The sequence below is a fragment of the Brachyistius frenatus genome, unplaced genomic scaffold (assembly GCF_029030835.1).
Source record: "Brachyistius frenatus isolate BFR_SWC_R1_liver_20210118 unplaced genomic scaffold, ASM2903083v1 Contig_197, whole genome shotgun sequence".
NCBI classification, from domain to species: domain Eukaryota; kingdom Metazoa; phylum Chordata; class Actinopteri; family Embiotocidae; genus Brachyistius; species Brachyistius frenatus.
In genome coordinates, this window is record NW_027210796.1 from 543,312 (window position 1) to 561,781 (window position 18,470).

An 18,470-nucleotide genomic window follows, 5' to 3' on the forward strand; every position below is an offset into this window, starting at 1 on the left:
AACAATAATCAAATGCAGAGATAGTTATTTAACAATATGTTAGGGAGTAGTTACATTTATACAGTGTTACAGTTACAACCAGCCCTTTCAGGGCAACCATAATGCTGATGTGGCCCGGGGTAAAAACGAGTTTGATACTGTTGCCATAGAGATGCCACTGTTTACGTTGGTTTAGTTGTCAAAAGGCAACGTTTTTTACAGCACTCTTATGAGCTATTGGACACTTTTTACTGTGCTCTGGTGAGGTGCAAGCCTGGTGCAAACCAAACATAATTTCACTGCGTGAGTATCGATCTGGTCACCGTCCATAGGGAATTGTTTTCAGTCGTTTCATCTAACTGGGTGTAGACTAAGTTTAACCAATTAGCATGCGACAAAACCATCTGCCTCCCTGCCACCGCTGCAAATACCTACGGCCCTTGTCCACCAAAGTGTTGGCTTGTCACTGTTGTCAGCCTTCAAATCACAGTGAAGGAGGGGCGGGACAAACGCAGTTAAACACTGACACTGGTCAATGATTGGTCCAACCTTCAGAGTGGCTGAGCAAACGCAAATTTGAGCCGAGGCTGTAGATCTGTGTTGTATAATTCACACATTCACAGAATTGAATATTAATTTACATGAAAGTATAATCACCTCGCCAGGCTCCATTGTCTTTTCAAATGACGCATGTGGAAATGTAATGCGGAAGAGATGTTTTGACAACGGAATGTTTTCCACAGCAGAACAATAAACAAACCGTGCTGTCACGTTTGCCATGGTGTTCATTCAGTAGGTGTTCTGAATGGAGAAATGCTTGATTTGTGTTTTGACAGTTACCTGGTGCACAGACCACGGCAGGGAAAAAGAAGTGACTTCTCAAAATGCTCAATGGACGCACTGTATTTCGGCCTGGGACGCACGTTAACTCTGACGCTCGTCTGAGCTGCTGCTTGCTTGCGTGTGTGTGTGCGCGTGTGTGTGTGTTTATGTGTGTGTGTGTGTGTGTGTGTGTATCGACACCTGCTGCGTGGCATCTGGGGGCCCATTTCAAAATCTCAAATGGGGTCCTGCCTTTTTTTTTTTTATTGTAACCCAATCTTATTTACAGGATCTTATAGAAATTTGCTCATATGAACATGCCTCCTGTCCACGTTATACAGTAGTGCCTGCATAGATGGTTATAGCCTTGTCTAACATGAATAATGAACTAATTTCAGTCATTACTCAAAGTGCTTTGTTCCATGACAACTAACTTTGCAACTCTAGAAACACAGTAGAATTAGTCTAAGAACCAATAAACCAAATACTGTTTGCCACATAACACTTGTGGTGGTTTGGAACAGTGTCATTAAACACAAACTCATTGTCTTAGAGAATGCTGGGTAATCCCCGCAGTCCCCTTTGTACTCCTACCCTGCCATTACCCAGCATGCCACGATCCTTTCCAACCTATAAAGATAAAGCAACAAAGACAAATTCAGATAGCCTACACAAAATGAGTTGGGCCTCAAAACCATAAGTGTACGAGGTGGGACGGTGAATATACAGCCATCAACTATTATAATATAACTTATTTTTGATGTCAGCATTGTAAAATAAATTGACTTGACAATGCTGTCATAATGCGCAACAAGGGGTTATTAACATCAGCCTGATCAATTAATATCAATCAATGGGTTAATGGATTATAAACAAATCACTATACAAACAGCAAAACAACGTGATACCAGGCTCCAATATCGCAATAGACCACCTGTGAGTGAAGCAGTGTAAAGAATGTAATCTTAAACTGGAGTAATCATCGCTGTTGTGGTGAAAAGTCAGTAGAGGTATTAGGGGTCCACCTTTTGGCCTGGGGCCCAATTTCATTTGAAACAGATGAAACACAGGTAAGGCCGCCTCTGGTGTTAGCAGCCTGTCAGCTGCGGTGCTGCTGCTACAGGTCCTACCTTTAAATCAATGAGTTTCTCTTTAATAATGACCATCATTTTTGAGGTCCGACAAGTGATGAGTTGTAACCAAAAAGCAGGCAGGTGGTTTATATTTACTCTTGCTCCAAGGTGAGACACACAGACAAACAAGTACGCAGCGATAAAGAGAGAGGAGAAAGAGTGCAGCGAAGAAATCCCCACCTCTCACCTGGTGGAGTACTGTCATGATATAATTGGAGCCGTGTTCTTACTATGATTATACAGTACAAATGTGATTTTAGCTGGGAACCGCATGTTGTTGGCACCCTTTGGGCTCAGAGAAGTGATTCAGGTGTTTTAGGAGTATGAAGTTCCAGGCAAGTTTAGTGATGGAATTTTTTTCATGAAACTGGCCTATCTCACCGATATATTTGGAAAGCTTTTTTTTTTTTTTCTCTATAACTGAAAAATGGATTGATGGAGCAGTCTCGTGATGAATATCACAAAAAGTGGTTCGTTAAAGTGAAAGTTTCCTTTTGCACATTGGCACAACATCAATTACTGAGCGCAACGACAAAGGAATGTTTATGATCTGATGTTATTTCAATTTTCAATGTTAAACTTTGCCCATTTTGTTGGGGCGGAGGGAGCATGACATATTTTTTTTTCTTCCAAAGGGGGGCATGACAGAAAAAGTTTGAGTATCACTGCATTAGGCTGTAAAGTGCATATTGTGATTGTAATATGAATTGTACAGTGCTCAGATTCAGTATCCACAAATCCACTACATCTATCTGTCAAACATTTGAGGGACTTTTTCAACTAATGGGATAACCATGGTACAACGCAATTATGTGTAAGTAAAGACAGGTAAAATTGCAATTAAATTATCACAATATCCCAGACAAGCTTTATTGTGTTAGAAAAGAATCTACAAGCACACTTTTAAACCTCAATGTTTGATTAAAAAAAAAAAAAACATTGTTTTTGCTGGGTCAGCTGCACAACTTACAGGGTCATGGCAATGACTGTCAGTGACTTTATCTCCCATTTGATTTTTCCAATATCGACTAAAAACTTACTGAGAGTGGCACTGAATGGTTCTGTGTGGCTCTACAAAAGGTTTCCTTATCCTAATATTTCACTATATCGCCGTTTATACGCCTTATGGAAAATGTGTTTTTTTTCCATTGAGCTTTAGTTTTCTGATTTCAGCATGAAAGCTTTTCTATCCCTTATGTTGCCATCGACGGGAATGATTTTGTAAGTGATATTGAATGCAAATGACAAAAAAGAACATCTATTCTCATCATTTCAACTTCCATGTATACTTCATAAAGAATGTGTCCTTACTAAGAAGGCTGTAACTACTGTTAATAAATGTATTGCATACATATATTTGTACTGATTTTTTCACAAGAATGTACCTTGCTCGTTATTGTACACAATAAGTTTACACAAAACAAAATATTGCTTGTTAAAATTGTTTGTAGCATAGGCTACAGTCATTTTGAGTATCATTAATTGATGTATAATTGTATTGTACAATTAATATTACAATTCACAATCTGCACTGTGCAACTCAGATGGATGGCAGGCACTTATACTTATCATCAATCACACTGACCTTTGTCATGAATTAAGACAGTTAAGTCCCCATCTGTTGTAGTGACAGAGAGCTGACAGAGAGCATTACAACCATATTTACACTACCGTAGTCAACACAGGTTATTTTTCAAAGGCAAAGCAAACAGACGGAGCAAATTTAATTTCATGCAAATCAATATTTAATGCTGTGGATGTGTGAATTGTACTACACTGATCTACAGCCAAACAATGGCAGACACTTATCATGGATGCATTGTTTGGTTCTTGCTTTACTTCTTACTGACTGGCTACAGAAACTTTAAACTCACTGACTGGCGTTTTCTATAAAAATTGTGAGGAAAAATAAGCGATGACCGTTTTGGCTTAGCATATACTTCCATGATGGTGAATGTAGCCACGTGTACAGTCAGTGTAGCAGGGCTGCAATGGGCTTCCTAGCAAAAGAGACTGTGTGGAGTAGTCAAGAATTAAATAGATTTGGAATATAGCCAAATTGTGGGACTAACTGCCTTCCATACTGAGCTGTACTAACATGCTGTCAGTATTGTAAGAGTATGTGTGAGTAAGTGTAGAAATGTAGGTATGTGGGTTCATAAGGAGAAAAAGAGAAAGGAAAAAGGACGTTTGTCAAACAGAACTTTAGCCGTGTGTGACGTTTGGTAGTAATAGGTTTATCACACAGGAGCCCAATGCAATGGTCTGTAAATTGGCCCTGGTCATTTAACTGAAAAAGTAGAAATCTAACCAGTGTGTGACATCATGACCACAGCGCAGGGTGTCCCGCAGGAAGGTGAACGGTATTTCCCCCAGTAAGATACCAGCTCTGTTAGTCATGTCAGTGTTTCGTTTATACAAACGCAAAGCTGTAGCTACAGTATTTTCGGTCGCTATGGGGCACATTACACAAGCTTTCATGGCCAATATTGTAATGCTTATTTCATGGGGCTAAAATGTGCCTTTATGAAACCATTATTATTAATTAAGAAAAACCTTGAAAAATGTAAGGCGATGGAGGATTATTGAAGTGGTTTCTTTCTTGTATTTTTAATTATGATTCTGGGTCAGAGTTGAGATTAGCAGTGCAGAGATAATGCATATGACAGCCACCCCGAGTCTGGGATTAACACAGATTAAAAGGGTCAGGGGATTGATGACAATAGACAGGAGGAGGAAGCTCTGTCTAACCAAACACTGACACATTTCTTTATTTACTGGATCTGAGCTGGACTTAAAGCTCTCACTTGCCCTCAGACATTTCACCAAAGTGAAAATGTCATGCAATGTCTCAGAGCTGCAAATAAAGAGGGGGAAAAGCTGTGAAGATACAAATAAAAACCAAGTGTTTGATTGTTCACACTTATGGGGAACTACCACATGAGAAGAAACAAAGCAGAGGCCTACATGAAAAGACAAAGCCTGAACAAAGAGACAGTGCCTACAAGCCCCATTAGACTTTTTTAGGGAATACCGCTCATCTCTCAGCGGTATATGCTGTGCCGCAATCATAGTGTCAATTCAAAAGCACACATCTGTTCTTCTTTTCTGTGTAACTCACGTTGCAATCGGAGTTGATGCAGAAGCCGCGGCTCTATCACTTGCAGAAGAAAGACCCAGATTATGGTTTATCATGAAAAGGGAAGGATAACCACTGCCACATGGAGAATCACACTCTTTTCTTTTGTAGTTGTATACTCTGTTGTTTACTAGACCCAGGCCCCATTTAACCTGCCGACCGAGCAGCATTTACAGCCCATTAACGGCTCTGAGCCGGAGGAGAATCTCTGCTCTAAACTGAATGGGCTTTTACCATACACTGCATATAAAAGTGTCCGTAGCTTCCGGATCTAGTTCTGAGCAGGATCAACCTGAAAATCAACTTGTTTACTCTCAGTCTGCAACGGAACGCAATTTTTTTTCCCCTCACCTTTCTTTAAGTTAGAAAAATGCATACTGACGAGCAGAACCCAGCTCCATCAAGTAAGGCTACCAATAAACAGAATGTATTTGATAATTTATCCATACATTTTTATTGTCTGCATGGTCCCAGATGAAATTTGATGAAATTGTATTACAGGAAAACTACGAGGCCGTCAGGAAGATTAACATTTTCCTCTCATGGAAGTTGTTATTTAAAGTTATAAAGACACATTTTACATGACAAAAATTACAACATACTAGCTTAACATCTAGACACTGGATCACACTTTATATACACTTTGATATGTATATACTGCATATAGAGTGTGATCCAGAAGTCTGAGACCACCAGTGAAGATACTTCTATTTTACATATATTTCAAATGTATTTTTTCATCACAAACAATAATATTATCTTAAGAATTTGGGTGATAAAGAGAAACAACGGGCATCATCAGAAAGGGTAAGTTCTGCTATTTTATTTTGATATGCAGTACTTGTAAAGCAATCAGGACTTTGGGAATTATTCAATTAAGAGTAGCATCTCTGTGATGAAAACTCACTGCACTATTCAACCGAGAAGAAAGGGAGTGAATTTGAAAGGGTTAAATTCGGATTCCGGCCGCCATCATCTTGCTAGATCAGAACGGTTCGGAGCCAGAATTGACCATATTTGGACGAGCCGGAGGAGGAGCGAACGGTGGATCCGAGGCAAACCGATTGGAAACCCCACAACATTACGTCTCACCCACCAATAGTGTTGACCTAACTGCACCACAGGCCTGTCAATCAAACAGACACGCCCACATAAACGCTGCTTTTTGAGGCCTATTTTGTAATTAACGATTATTTTCAGATGGACCTCTAGAAAACTAATAAGAAAGAGGAACTTCACCTGACAACAACACCTGTAAGGAGACTTTGACATGTAAAAACTGCCAAACCTCCTCTTGGGTTAACACGATAAAGTGCAGTAAACCTTGTAAATTTAGGCAACGGCATGATGTTTCTTCTGATTTGGAGGATTTTTTTCATCCATACAGGGTTTTCTGGTGAGTGATGAACATTACAACCTCATCCAGTGTGGCTTTACAATGTGATATAATTAAAAAGTGAGTAAAGCATGACACAGGAAAGTGTAAGATTCTGGATACGCACCTGGTGTGAGGACCTCCTCTGTGCCTGTGTAGGAGGAGAACACCTGACCCATGAACTGCTGCTGCTGCTCCCTGTAGTTGTTCTGCAGATAGTCCATCAGCATCACGTACCCAGCCTGCTGCATTGTCATCACCTCGCAGAAGATCTCCAGCTGCAATACGGGAACCACAACAGCATATTGACAAAGCAGGGTCAGGAGCCAACAATGCAGCAGCAACCTGAATAACACCAACTGCTTATTGAGCAATTAATAGTGACTGCATTACTAAGTTAGGAGGTGATTGGTTGTGATTTCAACAGTTACTTTCTTAAGAATAATTTTAAAATGTCAGGAAAACAATAATGAAGGAAACTGAAAAATGTTTATGTTTAATGAAGCTGTGCACTACTCAACACAATACGACGGTATGATATCATTAAATACTGTACTGGTTAAATCATTTTAGCTTTTCTATAAACTGGGTCTCAACTTAGGTGCAATTTCTTTAAAAAAAAAATAAAAAAAAGTTTTTTAAGAATATACCACTTTTACCTGTAGAAAATAACTTAAACCATATTCATATACAAAAATGAAAAGTAAATGGATTTCAGTATCATTTCTACAGAACTAGAGAAAATCAGCCATAACAAACAACAGTGGTGCACTTTGGAAGTGAAGACATACATAATGTTGGAATGGTCTGTTAACCTTCAGTCTGCGTCTGTGCCAGATGAGTCACTTCCTTCAGGTTACACAACAGCCATCATCTCATTTACAGAAACACTAACAAAGGGCCAACAAAGCTTAAAGCTCATAAACGGGTTGTTCCTGTCATGACTTTTAACTATTAAGCTCTGGCAGCCGAAGCCAGGCTGGAATGAAGACCAGTTGGGACATGTCGCACAGCTTTGGAGAAACCTTGAAACCCTGGAAGACAGGCAACAGCTAGCATTTAAGGTGCAAGTGAGAAATGTTAACCAGCTTGATCTGCCTCTAATATCTCAGCAGTGACAACTAAGTCTTCTTCTTCATGTTGATTTTCAAGGTTTGACTGAGGAATTATTAGTTTATAATATTCATGTTTGTGAGCTGATATCTGATATCTGAAGGAAAAGCCTGTACTAAAATTGCAAAAGGTCTCTTAAGATAATAAGTATAACGAAACTATTCTAAAAACCTGAAATCTGTGTGTATCTTTGTGAAGGACAAAAAAAAAGATCTTGACAATTTTTAAGTAGTGACACAAACAATTTCAGAAGTGAGAAATGTTAAATGTGTTGAGAAGGGAGAATGTTTTCTGGTGAGGAATGGGAAGGATATTTCCGGAGAACATTAAACAAGGACATTTTTAAAAAGTGGAGTAATTTCTTTGAAAAGATGGAAAGTTTATTTGGAAGTGACATTTTCAGGTGAAGGACTTTTTGTGAGGTAAGTACATCTTTTTTGAATGGGACATTTTGTGAAGTTTTGAGAAGCTTGTGAACTGTAATTAGTTTTGGGAAGTGAGGACTTATTTTAGAAAGGGATAACATTTTAAGCTGAAGACATTTAATGGAAAGTAAGAACATTTCTGGGGACATAAATACATTAAAATCAAGTTTTTTTTGTATCGGCAGAATTTCTTTGGGGAAGTGACCTTTTTTGTGCAAGAAATCTTTTGTGAAGCGAGGACATTTTTGTCTTGTTTTTCTTTTGCTATATCATGTATCATTTATTTGTGTACTTGTTGTACTCTCTGTCAAGTGTTAGTTAAGGGATACATGTTTTTCACTTTACAATAAGGATCACAAATAGCATTAATAAATACTTCATTATGTCTAATTATGGTTAAGTAATGCTTATATAACATTATTACATAATTTGTAAGTGCGGCTATAAGGATTTAAGGAAGAAACGTCTACATGAAGATAAAAGCACAAGCAAACCTATACATGAAGACCTTGGAGTGTGTCAATTAAGTTAAACAGTTCCCAAAATAAGTCATTTGCTGGAGAATAAACAAGTAGACAATCATCACCCTTAAATAAATTATTTTGAAAAAAACCAAAACACATTTCTCCAAATGAAAAGGCTTAGTTTGAACTTTATGATATACATATTAATATATTTATTAACGAATGTAAGTTAGCACCTTAACTAACATTTAAACCCTTGATAAATATTCAAAAGAGACATTTGTGCATGGTTACTTAATGCCTATTATTGTAAATATTAACTGGTAGTTAAGACATATTACTGTATATACTAATGCCAAGAGTCTTTATAAACTATTAAATGATGTATAAATGAGTATCTTTAAGATGAACACTGTTAATAAATGGCTCAAGACACAATAGTTAAGTGTTTTATTAAATGGTAGTTAATAACTGTACTTACTAATGCCAATAGCACCCTTAATAACTATGAAGTAATGCATAAATTCATACTTTAGTTAACATGAACACACTTAATAAATGATTCTCGACAGAATAGTAATGTGCTTTTTCAAAACTGGTAGATAATGCTTATTAATGTAATTACTAATGCCAATAGCACCCTTATTAACTATTAATGCCATACAGCCATATAGCATTGCAAGATGACGGCATGCTAGTGACAGCCTGTTGCAGCAGCTCCCCGTGTGTTTTATTTTGAAGTCTTTTTCACTTTTTTTTCTCTCTTCTGAGTTGTTTTTCTTTCATGTTTTGTTTAAGTAATGGTCAGGCAATGGGCCGTAACTTTTTTTTAAACTTTTCTTGTGGCTTTTGAGCCACACACAGTGGACTGGGGGTATTGTTTACTCTTGTGATCAGCTGATTGCGCTAAGTAAACCACTGCTGCTGCCCAGGGTGAGGCCGTTTCTGTAGCCCGGACATTGAACTTCTATCCGTGGGGATGCGTCCGTATTATTTGCCGAGGGAGTTCTCGTCCGCCATTGTTGTCGCTGTTTACGTTCCTCCATCAGCTGACGCAGAGGCAGCAGTGGACACCATCCACTCCACTGTGTCTAAACTGCAGACTCAACATCCCGGTGCATTTTTGGCAGTTACTGGAGACTTTAATCACACCACCCTGGATAAAGTACTGCCAACTTTTCACCAGTATGTGAACTGCCCCACACGGAACAATAAAATCCTGGACCTACTGTATGCTAAGTCCATGGATGCATACAGTACTACTGTTCTTCCCCCCCCTTGGTAGGTCTGATCACAACCTGGTCCTGCTGACACTGAAGTATGTTCCTCTGGTTGCTGAGGCAGCCTGTAACACCCAGGACTGTGAGGAGGTGGACACAGGATGGTGCCCTGCAGAACTGCTTTGAGTCTACAGACTGGGATGTGCTGTGTGGTCCACATGGGGAGGACATCAACAGCATGACGGACTGTTTCACAGAATACATCAAATTCTGTGAATTCTGTGTACCATCCCGGACTGTACAATGCTTTCCCAACAACAAGCCATGGATCGCCAGTGATCTGAAAGTGCTTCTTAAGAAGAAAAAAGCAGCCTTCAGGTCTGGGGACAGGGATGAGCTCATGAGAGTGCAGCGCGACCTGAAGGAGAAGCTGAGAGAGTGCAAGGACTCCTACAGGAGGAAGCTGCAGGCCAAACTCCAGCAGAACAACGTGAGGGAGGTGTGGACCAGGATGAAGGAGATAACTGGCTTCAAGGTTGGCTCCCTGAGCTAAACGGTTTCTTCAACACACCACACTTCCCAAACACCTCCACTGCCTTCCCCCCTCCCCCCTCTGTCCCCTATGGTGAGCTGCATGGACACTGATGCCTCAACATCAAAGGGCTCTTCCTCCACTGACTGATGCCTTGACCCCCCCTCTCCCCATCTCTGTGATGACTGGCCAGGTTAGGAGACAGCTGGAGAGACTCCACCAGCGCAAGGCTGTGGGACCTGACAGCATCAGTCCCAGGGTCCTGAAGACCTGCGTCATCTAGCTGTCTGAGGTCCTGCAACACCTCTCCAGCCTGAGCCTGAAGCAAGAAGAAGACCCAGTGCTGTGGAAGACGTCGTGCCGGGTTCCTGTCCCTAAGAAGACGACTCCATCTGGCCTCAACGACTACTGAACAGTTGGCCTCACATCTCATGTGATGAAGGTGCTGGAGAGGCTGGTCTTGGCCCACCTCAGACCGCTGGTGAAATCTTCACTTGACCCTCTGCGTACCAGCCTCATGTGGGAGTGGACGACGCCCTCATCTACCTGCTGCAACGAGCTCAGTCACACCTGGATGGAAATGGTGAATCTGTGAGAATCACTTTCTTTGATTTCTCCAGTGCATTTAACACCATCCAACCACTGCTGCTGAGTGAGAAGCTGCAGCTGCTCCTGGATCACTGACTACCTGACAGGCAGACCACAGTTTGTCCGTCTGGGCAGTGTGCTGTCTGATACGGTGGTCAGTGGTACTGGAGCTCCACAGGGGACTGTTCTGTCTCCTTCCTGTTCACCTTATACACCACAGACTTCCAGTACAACTCGGGGTCATGCCATCTACAGAAGTTCTCTGACTACTCTGCAAAGGTCGGGTGTATAAGAGATGGACGGGAGGAGGAGTACAGGGCAGTAGTGGAGGACTTTGTTGAGTGGGCTGGTAGAAATCAGGATGTGGAAATAGTTGAGGAGTACAAGTACCTGGGTGTCTCCATCGACAACAGACTGAACTGGAAGACCAACATCAACGCTGTCTACAAGAAGGGGATGAGGCGACTCTTTTTCTTGAGGAAACTTCGAACCTTTCAATGTGTGCAGCAAGATGTTGGAGATATTCTACCAGTCTGTTGTGGCCAGTGCTTTGTACTTCGCCGTGGTCTGCTGGGGGGGCAGCATTGGAGCCGGCGACACCAACAGACTTAACAAACTGATGAAGAAGGCCGGCTCCATAATTGGCTGCAAACTGGGCAGTCTAGAAAAGGTGGTGGAGAGGAGGACGCTGAAGAAACTATTATCCATATTGGATAATCCTGTCCACCCTCTCCACCACCTGCTGCAGGGACAGCGGAGCACTTTCTCTAAAAGATTCCTCCAGCTCCGCTGTCACAAGGACAGATACAGGAGATCATTCCTGCCACTGCAATAAGACTGTACAATAAATCACCTCTGGTCAAATCCATCACAGTACAATAACATTGTTGCACTGCTGTATGTTTGTTTGTTTGGTTTTAATTCATTGCACTATTGTTTTGTTTAGTTTAGTTTAGTTTAATTTAATATTATTCTATTTGTATTTGTATATAATGTGCATTAAAAAAAATATATATTTAAGAGTTTTTACTACCTTTATTTTTTATTGTCATTTTTATTGCTTTGCCCTGTATATGCTGCTGTAACATAAAAATGTCCCTTTGAGGAATTAATAAAGTATCTATCTATCTATCTATCTATCTATCTATCTATCTATCTATCTATCTATCTATCTCTCTCTCTCTCTCTCTCTCTCTCTCTCTCTCTCTCTCTCTCTCTCTCTCTCTCTCTCTCTCTATCTATCTATCTATCAATTAATACCTGAGTTAACATTAGCATAAATGGTTTAGGTAAATGCTTCCTGGTTAGTTTAATAGTAAAGCACTGCATTACATTTTGTAAAGTTGTGTTTTGTACACAACGGAGTATCAAGTGTAGCTGTCAGATAAATGTAATGTAGTAAAAAGTACAATATTTATTATTCTTTAACAGATGGAACACTGAAAGTTCATATTATTGGTGTCGTGAAGCATTGGAATGCAGTATGGTTGAATGCAGTAGTTGACAATGAGGTGGTAAAATAGAAGTGAACAGTTGAATAAGTATATATTGCCTTTTACTTACCTGTTCGTCAGAGATGGTCACTGTGTTCTTGAAGACAAGCCACTCAACAGTCTCGCTGCAGGGTGGCGTAGTCAGGGAGCCATTGTAGATAAAGTATTTCTCAGTGGAGTTTGGCAGGAGACCTTGTGGAGTGAAGGGTAAAACCTCGCCACTCTTTCCTGAACAGCAGAAGGTACAACTTAAACAAACATGCCAGAAGAAGAAACAAGATAAGAGATATGAAGAAGAGGAAAATTGCTGTACCATATCTGCTCACGCTGTTGATGCCCTCTATGATGGCAGCGTAGTTCATATTGTCTTCTATACCTGTCTGTGAAAAGAAAATCAGCATAATTATCTCAATAAGACCGCATTCAAAAAGAGCAGAATAAACATGTATACGTTAGAAATCCCTATCTTGAAATAGACTTGGCTGTGAAACATTAAAACAAAATCCCATCAACACAAGCTGAAGAAAATAATGGCTAAAAATTTGGCTTCAACATCAAACTGAAACTTGTTTGAATTGAAGATTACACCACATGGAGTGGAAAATATGACATTTTCATTATTTATTCATGACTTCAAGTTAATTATTTCAACTGCTTAATACATTTCATCAAATACATTAAGCTATACTATTTATCTGTTACTTTTACCACCTATTTTTTCATTATTTATTTATTTTAACTAATTACTTTTAATTAATTACTTGTATCTTATAATTTAGCTTTCTATTAACTTTTAGTTATTTCAACCATTTAGCCATTACCTTTCTGTTTGCCTAATTTAAATTTATATTTTGCTATCTATTTCAACCATTTATTGATTACTTTAAGATAATCATTTATAATCTAGCTATTTAATAGCTATTTTAATCTTGTATCCATTGAACATTTTTAGGCTAGCTATATTGACTTAATATTTCTTTTACTTTAACCATCTAACCATAACATTCAGCTAATTTTGTTTTAAAATCCTTTATAGGTATTTATTTTTAGCTAACTATTTTAACTGTTGATACATTAATTTAGCAACATTTTCATCTGTAAATTTAGATCCTCATTTTAATAGCCATTTCAACCTTTTCTCTGTTACTTTTAGCTTTCTTTCTTTCTTTTTATCTGATCAACTTTTAATTCTGTTAAATTCAATTCAATTGTATCTCGTGCCAAATCACCATAACACCAATCGCCATAGTTAATCTCTGGGCAATTTATAACAATATTAGAGAGAAATCCCAAAAATCAAACAGTTCCTACATGAGCAAGCATATGGTGACAGTGAGGAGGAAAAACTCCCCTTTAAAAGGTAGGAATCCTCAACAGAACCAGACTCCGCCTCAATTGGGTTGAGGAGGGGAGCAGTACTACTGTCGCAACCTGAAACAGTTACTTTTAGCTAACTACTAGATTCAATTCGCAATCTAGCTTATGTTTAGCTCCATTAAACCATTTATCAATTCCAGTTAATTACTTTTATCCAATACTTTTGCTATTTACAACCCTAACACCAGTTTCAACCATCCGTTACTTTTAGCTAACCGTTTTAATGTCCTATTTTTCACTAAGTTTTTTCATTTATCCATTACTTTTAGCAAATCATTTTTATCTGATAAGTTTGATTTTTGTTGCTATTCAAAGCTATTTCTCGTCACTACTTTTGCCATATTTTCACTTTTTGCTAAATATTTGTATTCAGTAGTTTAACAAACTATTTAATTTTAGGTCAATATTTCAACCAATATTCCATTACTTAGCTAACTGTGAACTAGTTTATGAGCATACTTTCAGCAAACTGTTTACTATGGAAGCGAGCGTGCTGGCTAGTTAGCCAGCTCACTTATTTTACACAATCTGAATGACGTTATGTTTCAAATCGATTGAGACACTCTTCTTTCTACTTACCCTCCTGACAACTACATGTGTGAAATTTTTATTTGGATTGTTGTACAATAAAGTAGATAGTAGTAGTAGTCTGCAAACTTCCTTGCTATTCATATTCATAAACATTATTGAGATACCCAAATTCAATTAGTTAAAAAAGTTTATTAATTGGTCAACGTCGACCCCACATTTCCGCAATTAAGGCAAAAATATCTCAATCCGCCAACAGTGGCGAGGAAGGAATTAGAAGCTCTGCTGCTGACAGCTGCATGTCTACCCCCTCCCCCCCAACCACCCCCTTTGAAATAAAGAAAATCAAGTTAAATTACACATATTTTAATGGTTATTCTTCCTCTTTTATTTTGTCGTGGTATTGCAATTGCTATCAAGAATTGTGGATTTTAGATAACATTGTTATTGACAACCAAAATTCGTTATCATGACAATCTTAAAACTATGGCTCCAGACTCTCCTTACATACATTTTTGAGAAATAAAAACATGTCAAACCCATTAACCCATTAACTGCCAAAGGACCTGGCAGAATCATTAACCAAAATCTACTGGCTTATTTGTGGTTAGTTTGTCATTTTCCCACCTAACCTGCAGCTAAAAACACACACACACACACACACACACACACACACACACACACACACACACACACACACACACACACACACACACACACACACACACACACACACACACACACACACACACACAGCTTGCAGCTTCACATGAAACATTTTGCTGAGTTTTGTTTCAACCTGGCCTTTAACGGTTCGAACATGCCAATGCGGCTGGAGGCAACAAAACTGCACAAAGCTGAGCACAGGAAAAGACAGAAAGTATGCATGATGCCTGGTACGAACCCTGACACTGAAGATGAAAACACAGACAACAGCATATGGCAATAATCCTGAGCCAACAATATGAATCTAACTGTTCAAACACAGTACACTCCCTCACTGTGAGACATTTCCAATTGGTTTACCTTGCAAATGAAAGTTCCACTGCTACCTTGAAACAAGTTAACTCAACTTGAAGATTACCTTTGTTTCAACTGAGAAGTTTCGGTTCATAAAGTTGATTTAACTATGATGTCGTAGTTGTCTCAGTAAGGTTTTTTAAGGTGTCAATTTCAAGTTGAAATAACTTAACTACATTTGTACAACTTGCCATTTAGAGATGAGAGGATTTGAATCCTAAATTTGTTTCAACTTGCATCTAAGTTATCCTGACAAGTTACAAGTTGCTTGTTTTCTAAAACTTCACAAAGAATTATTGCAGTTTGTCTGTTCAAAAATATAATTTTTATTATGACATATTTCTTTATTTACATCCTTCACAGCATCGTAACTTTTTTAGAATTGGAGTTGTACATGCAACATGCAATGATATGAATAAGAACAACATTGTACACTGTAAACACCCAAAACAGCAGATGTGTAATTCAAACATTTGTGGGTTCTCTCACTTTCAGAACTGCAAATGAGAGTATAAAAGATGGAGAAAAGAGAGAAAGAGATAAAGTAAGGGAAAAGATTGTTTCAAAACAATTCTAAAGAAAATGGTTTTCATCATGACAATTAATGTCTCAGAAAAGGTTTAACACATTTGAACTTTCCAAGCCTACATTTCAGAACAGTACGCAAAATGTTTCACTTTTAAATTTTTCCTCCATGTGTAACTTGCTCTGTCCATGGGCAACCTGCACTGCACAAACTACTGTTGAAAACATGACCAGTGTTTGTGTGAAGAACAACACAAGATTCCAACATAACGGCAAGTAGGGGCTGTAGATGTGCTTTCATTTTTCTTTTTTACAGGCGATATCTAAGCAGTGTATTTCTGATTCCATGAATTCTTGCCGATCATTGGTCCGATTTAATATCCATGATGACCATCTGCAGAAACTCAAAGGAGTACTGGGGGAGGTTAAGGCAGTAGATTGTGCCCACTACCATAGTATAGCCTGTGGGAACATCTCTGAGCTCATGTAGGATGATCTTCTACCACAACTACATTGAAGACTTCCACAAAAAAGGCATCATTCACAGGGCCTTTGTGTTCAATTAATAGTCCAACCTGCATTCCATCCATTATCATGTTGAGGGTTTCTCCGTGAGCCTGAAGAAAGGTAAAGACATACACAACTTAACTGACATTGCCTTCCTTAAAACATCACTGTCATTCTAGTAAATATAAGCAATAAATTAGACACAATTAGTTCAATAATCGATTAGTCAATCAACAGGAGTAATTGCAAACTATTTTGATATTCAACTGTTAAAATATGATGCAAAACTGCCAGAAAATACAGTTTTCAGACTCTTGCGTATGAAGGTTTCCTTTAAAAAAAAAAGAAATCACACTGAATATCTCTGGGTTTTGGACTGACAAAACAAGACAGTTAAAGAAATCTTCTTGGACTTTGAGAAACTTGGATGGACATTTTTTTGTACTATTTTCTAACATGACAGACCGAACGATTAGTTAATTTAGAAAATACTCGCCAATATTAATAATGAAAATAATCAATAGTTGCAGCCCTCCTTTGAAATTAGGTCATATTTACTAGTTTATTTGTCTGTATTTTTTAAGATAATCTGAAGACTGAATTCATCAATTTGAATATATATATATATACATACATATATATGTGTGTGTGTGTATGTATATATATATGTATATATTCAAATTGATGAATTCAAATTAAATTAATTTGAATTAATAAAATAAAAATATTATATATATATATATATATATATATTGTTTTTTGTTTTTTTTAATTTTTAAATGCAATGAGAAATGACACGCCATTAAGAGGACAATAATAGACAAAGTTCTGGTGGTTTGGTGTGTCTCTTTAGATTAGGTGTATGTGCAATAATAAGAAGAACATTAAAGACAGGGAGAGCACTGAAGGCAAATGGCAAAATGTTAAGAGAAGAATAAATACATACTCTTAGATTAAAGCACAAATGTTATAATATTATATATATATAGACTTAACACAGCATAGGCTAGATGTATAAATTGCACAATGGAAGTTGCATGTTCTGTAGTAAAGTGGTAAAGTCCATGTAATTCAGTTGGTCAAGCAGTCACTATCCTGTTATGTGGTCCAAAGATTAAGGGTGCGCTTAAATGTATAACACAGGCCTCACCAATCAAACCTTACCTTAATGTAACATGAATGCCCTTGGAGTGACAAGCAGCTTTCCTTTAACAAGGTAATTTAGTACCAGGAAATGTTACTTAGGTTTCTGTTGTGGATAAGGAGCTGAATAACAGCTCCACAATGTCATTTAATTAAAGAATCCCAAACCAAGTTTTTTCACTCCCAGGAATACGGTGGCCAATCAACAGTGGAAGAAATCTCACAAACCCCCATTTCTCATGTCCACTGCCACCAATTGTTTCCGTTTTTGAAAAGTTTGTTTGTATTATCTGAGGTCTGTTAGTTTTGTCACAAAAATGAAAGTGAAATGATGCTATTCTGTCAGTAAGGTCATTCACTGTGAAATAGTTTTTAGCAATCAGATCTGAAAGACATGTGCATACTTCTACAGGTACAATTCCTTCCAATACATTGTGTAGAAAATCTGGTGGAAACTCTTTTGCAGGATGAAAGTAGTTAAGTCTGCTCAAAGGACAGTCTTTCTTCAAACCATCAACACATGATGCATTAGTTGTCTCCAGCACATTAACAGCTTCATCAAAAAATTCTGGTGTTCTCAAAGATGGCCAAGATGGCGACTGTTTTGGGTGGACAGTGTGCAGGGTTTCACACTTATTTCTTGGACTGTTTTGAGTGCATCATCCTGGTACTTGTAGTGCGCTGCATGTTTCTGGACCTGACAGTGAGAACGCACCCATGCACTCAAAATAGTACACAAGTGTGCCATTTGGAACACAGCATTGGTATCCAGCAAGTGAGTGTGCAACCAAGTTGTCCGCTGACACATAAAAAAAATAGTACCTTTGACATAAGACCCAAGGTTTTGTACAAATATACCTATACTCACAAAATGCTGAAAATCTCCAATCAGAGGCTCAAAAACCTTACTGTAAGCATAATGTTTGATGTGGAGTTTTGCAAAATACACCTAAATAAATTGATGATAATGTTGATGGAAGTCTAATGGGTGAGTTGACTATGATCCAATATATACGACACAATTTGTTTCTTTCTTGAACTCCCTAACAAATTACAAACTACAACATCCTCAATGTATAAGCCAAGA

The 18,470-nt window shown here is 38.3% G+C and overlaps 1 protein-coding gene across 3 annotated transcripts in view; it reads right to left on the reverse strand.

Annotated features, from left to right (window-relative positions):
- Positions 1-18,470, reverse strand: part of ptprz1a (protein tyrosine phosphatase receptor type Z1a) — a 152,902-nt gene that overhangs the window by 55,722 nt on the left and 78,710 nt on the right. For all 3 annotated transcript variants that reach the window (XM_069718725.1, XM_069718723.1, XM_069718722.1), the window contains exons 6-8: positions 12,597-12,663; positions 12,354-12,511; positions 6,576-6,726 (exon numbers count right to left, since the gene is read on the reverse strand). In XM_069718725.1, the coding sequence (XP_069574826.1) occupies positions 6,576-6,726; positions 12,354-12,511; positions 12,597-12,663 (376 nt within the window). The remainder of the gene's footprint in view (positions 1-6,575; positions 6,727-12,353; positions 12,512-12,596; positions 12,664-18,470) is intronic.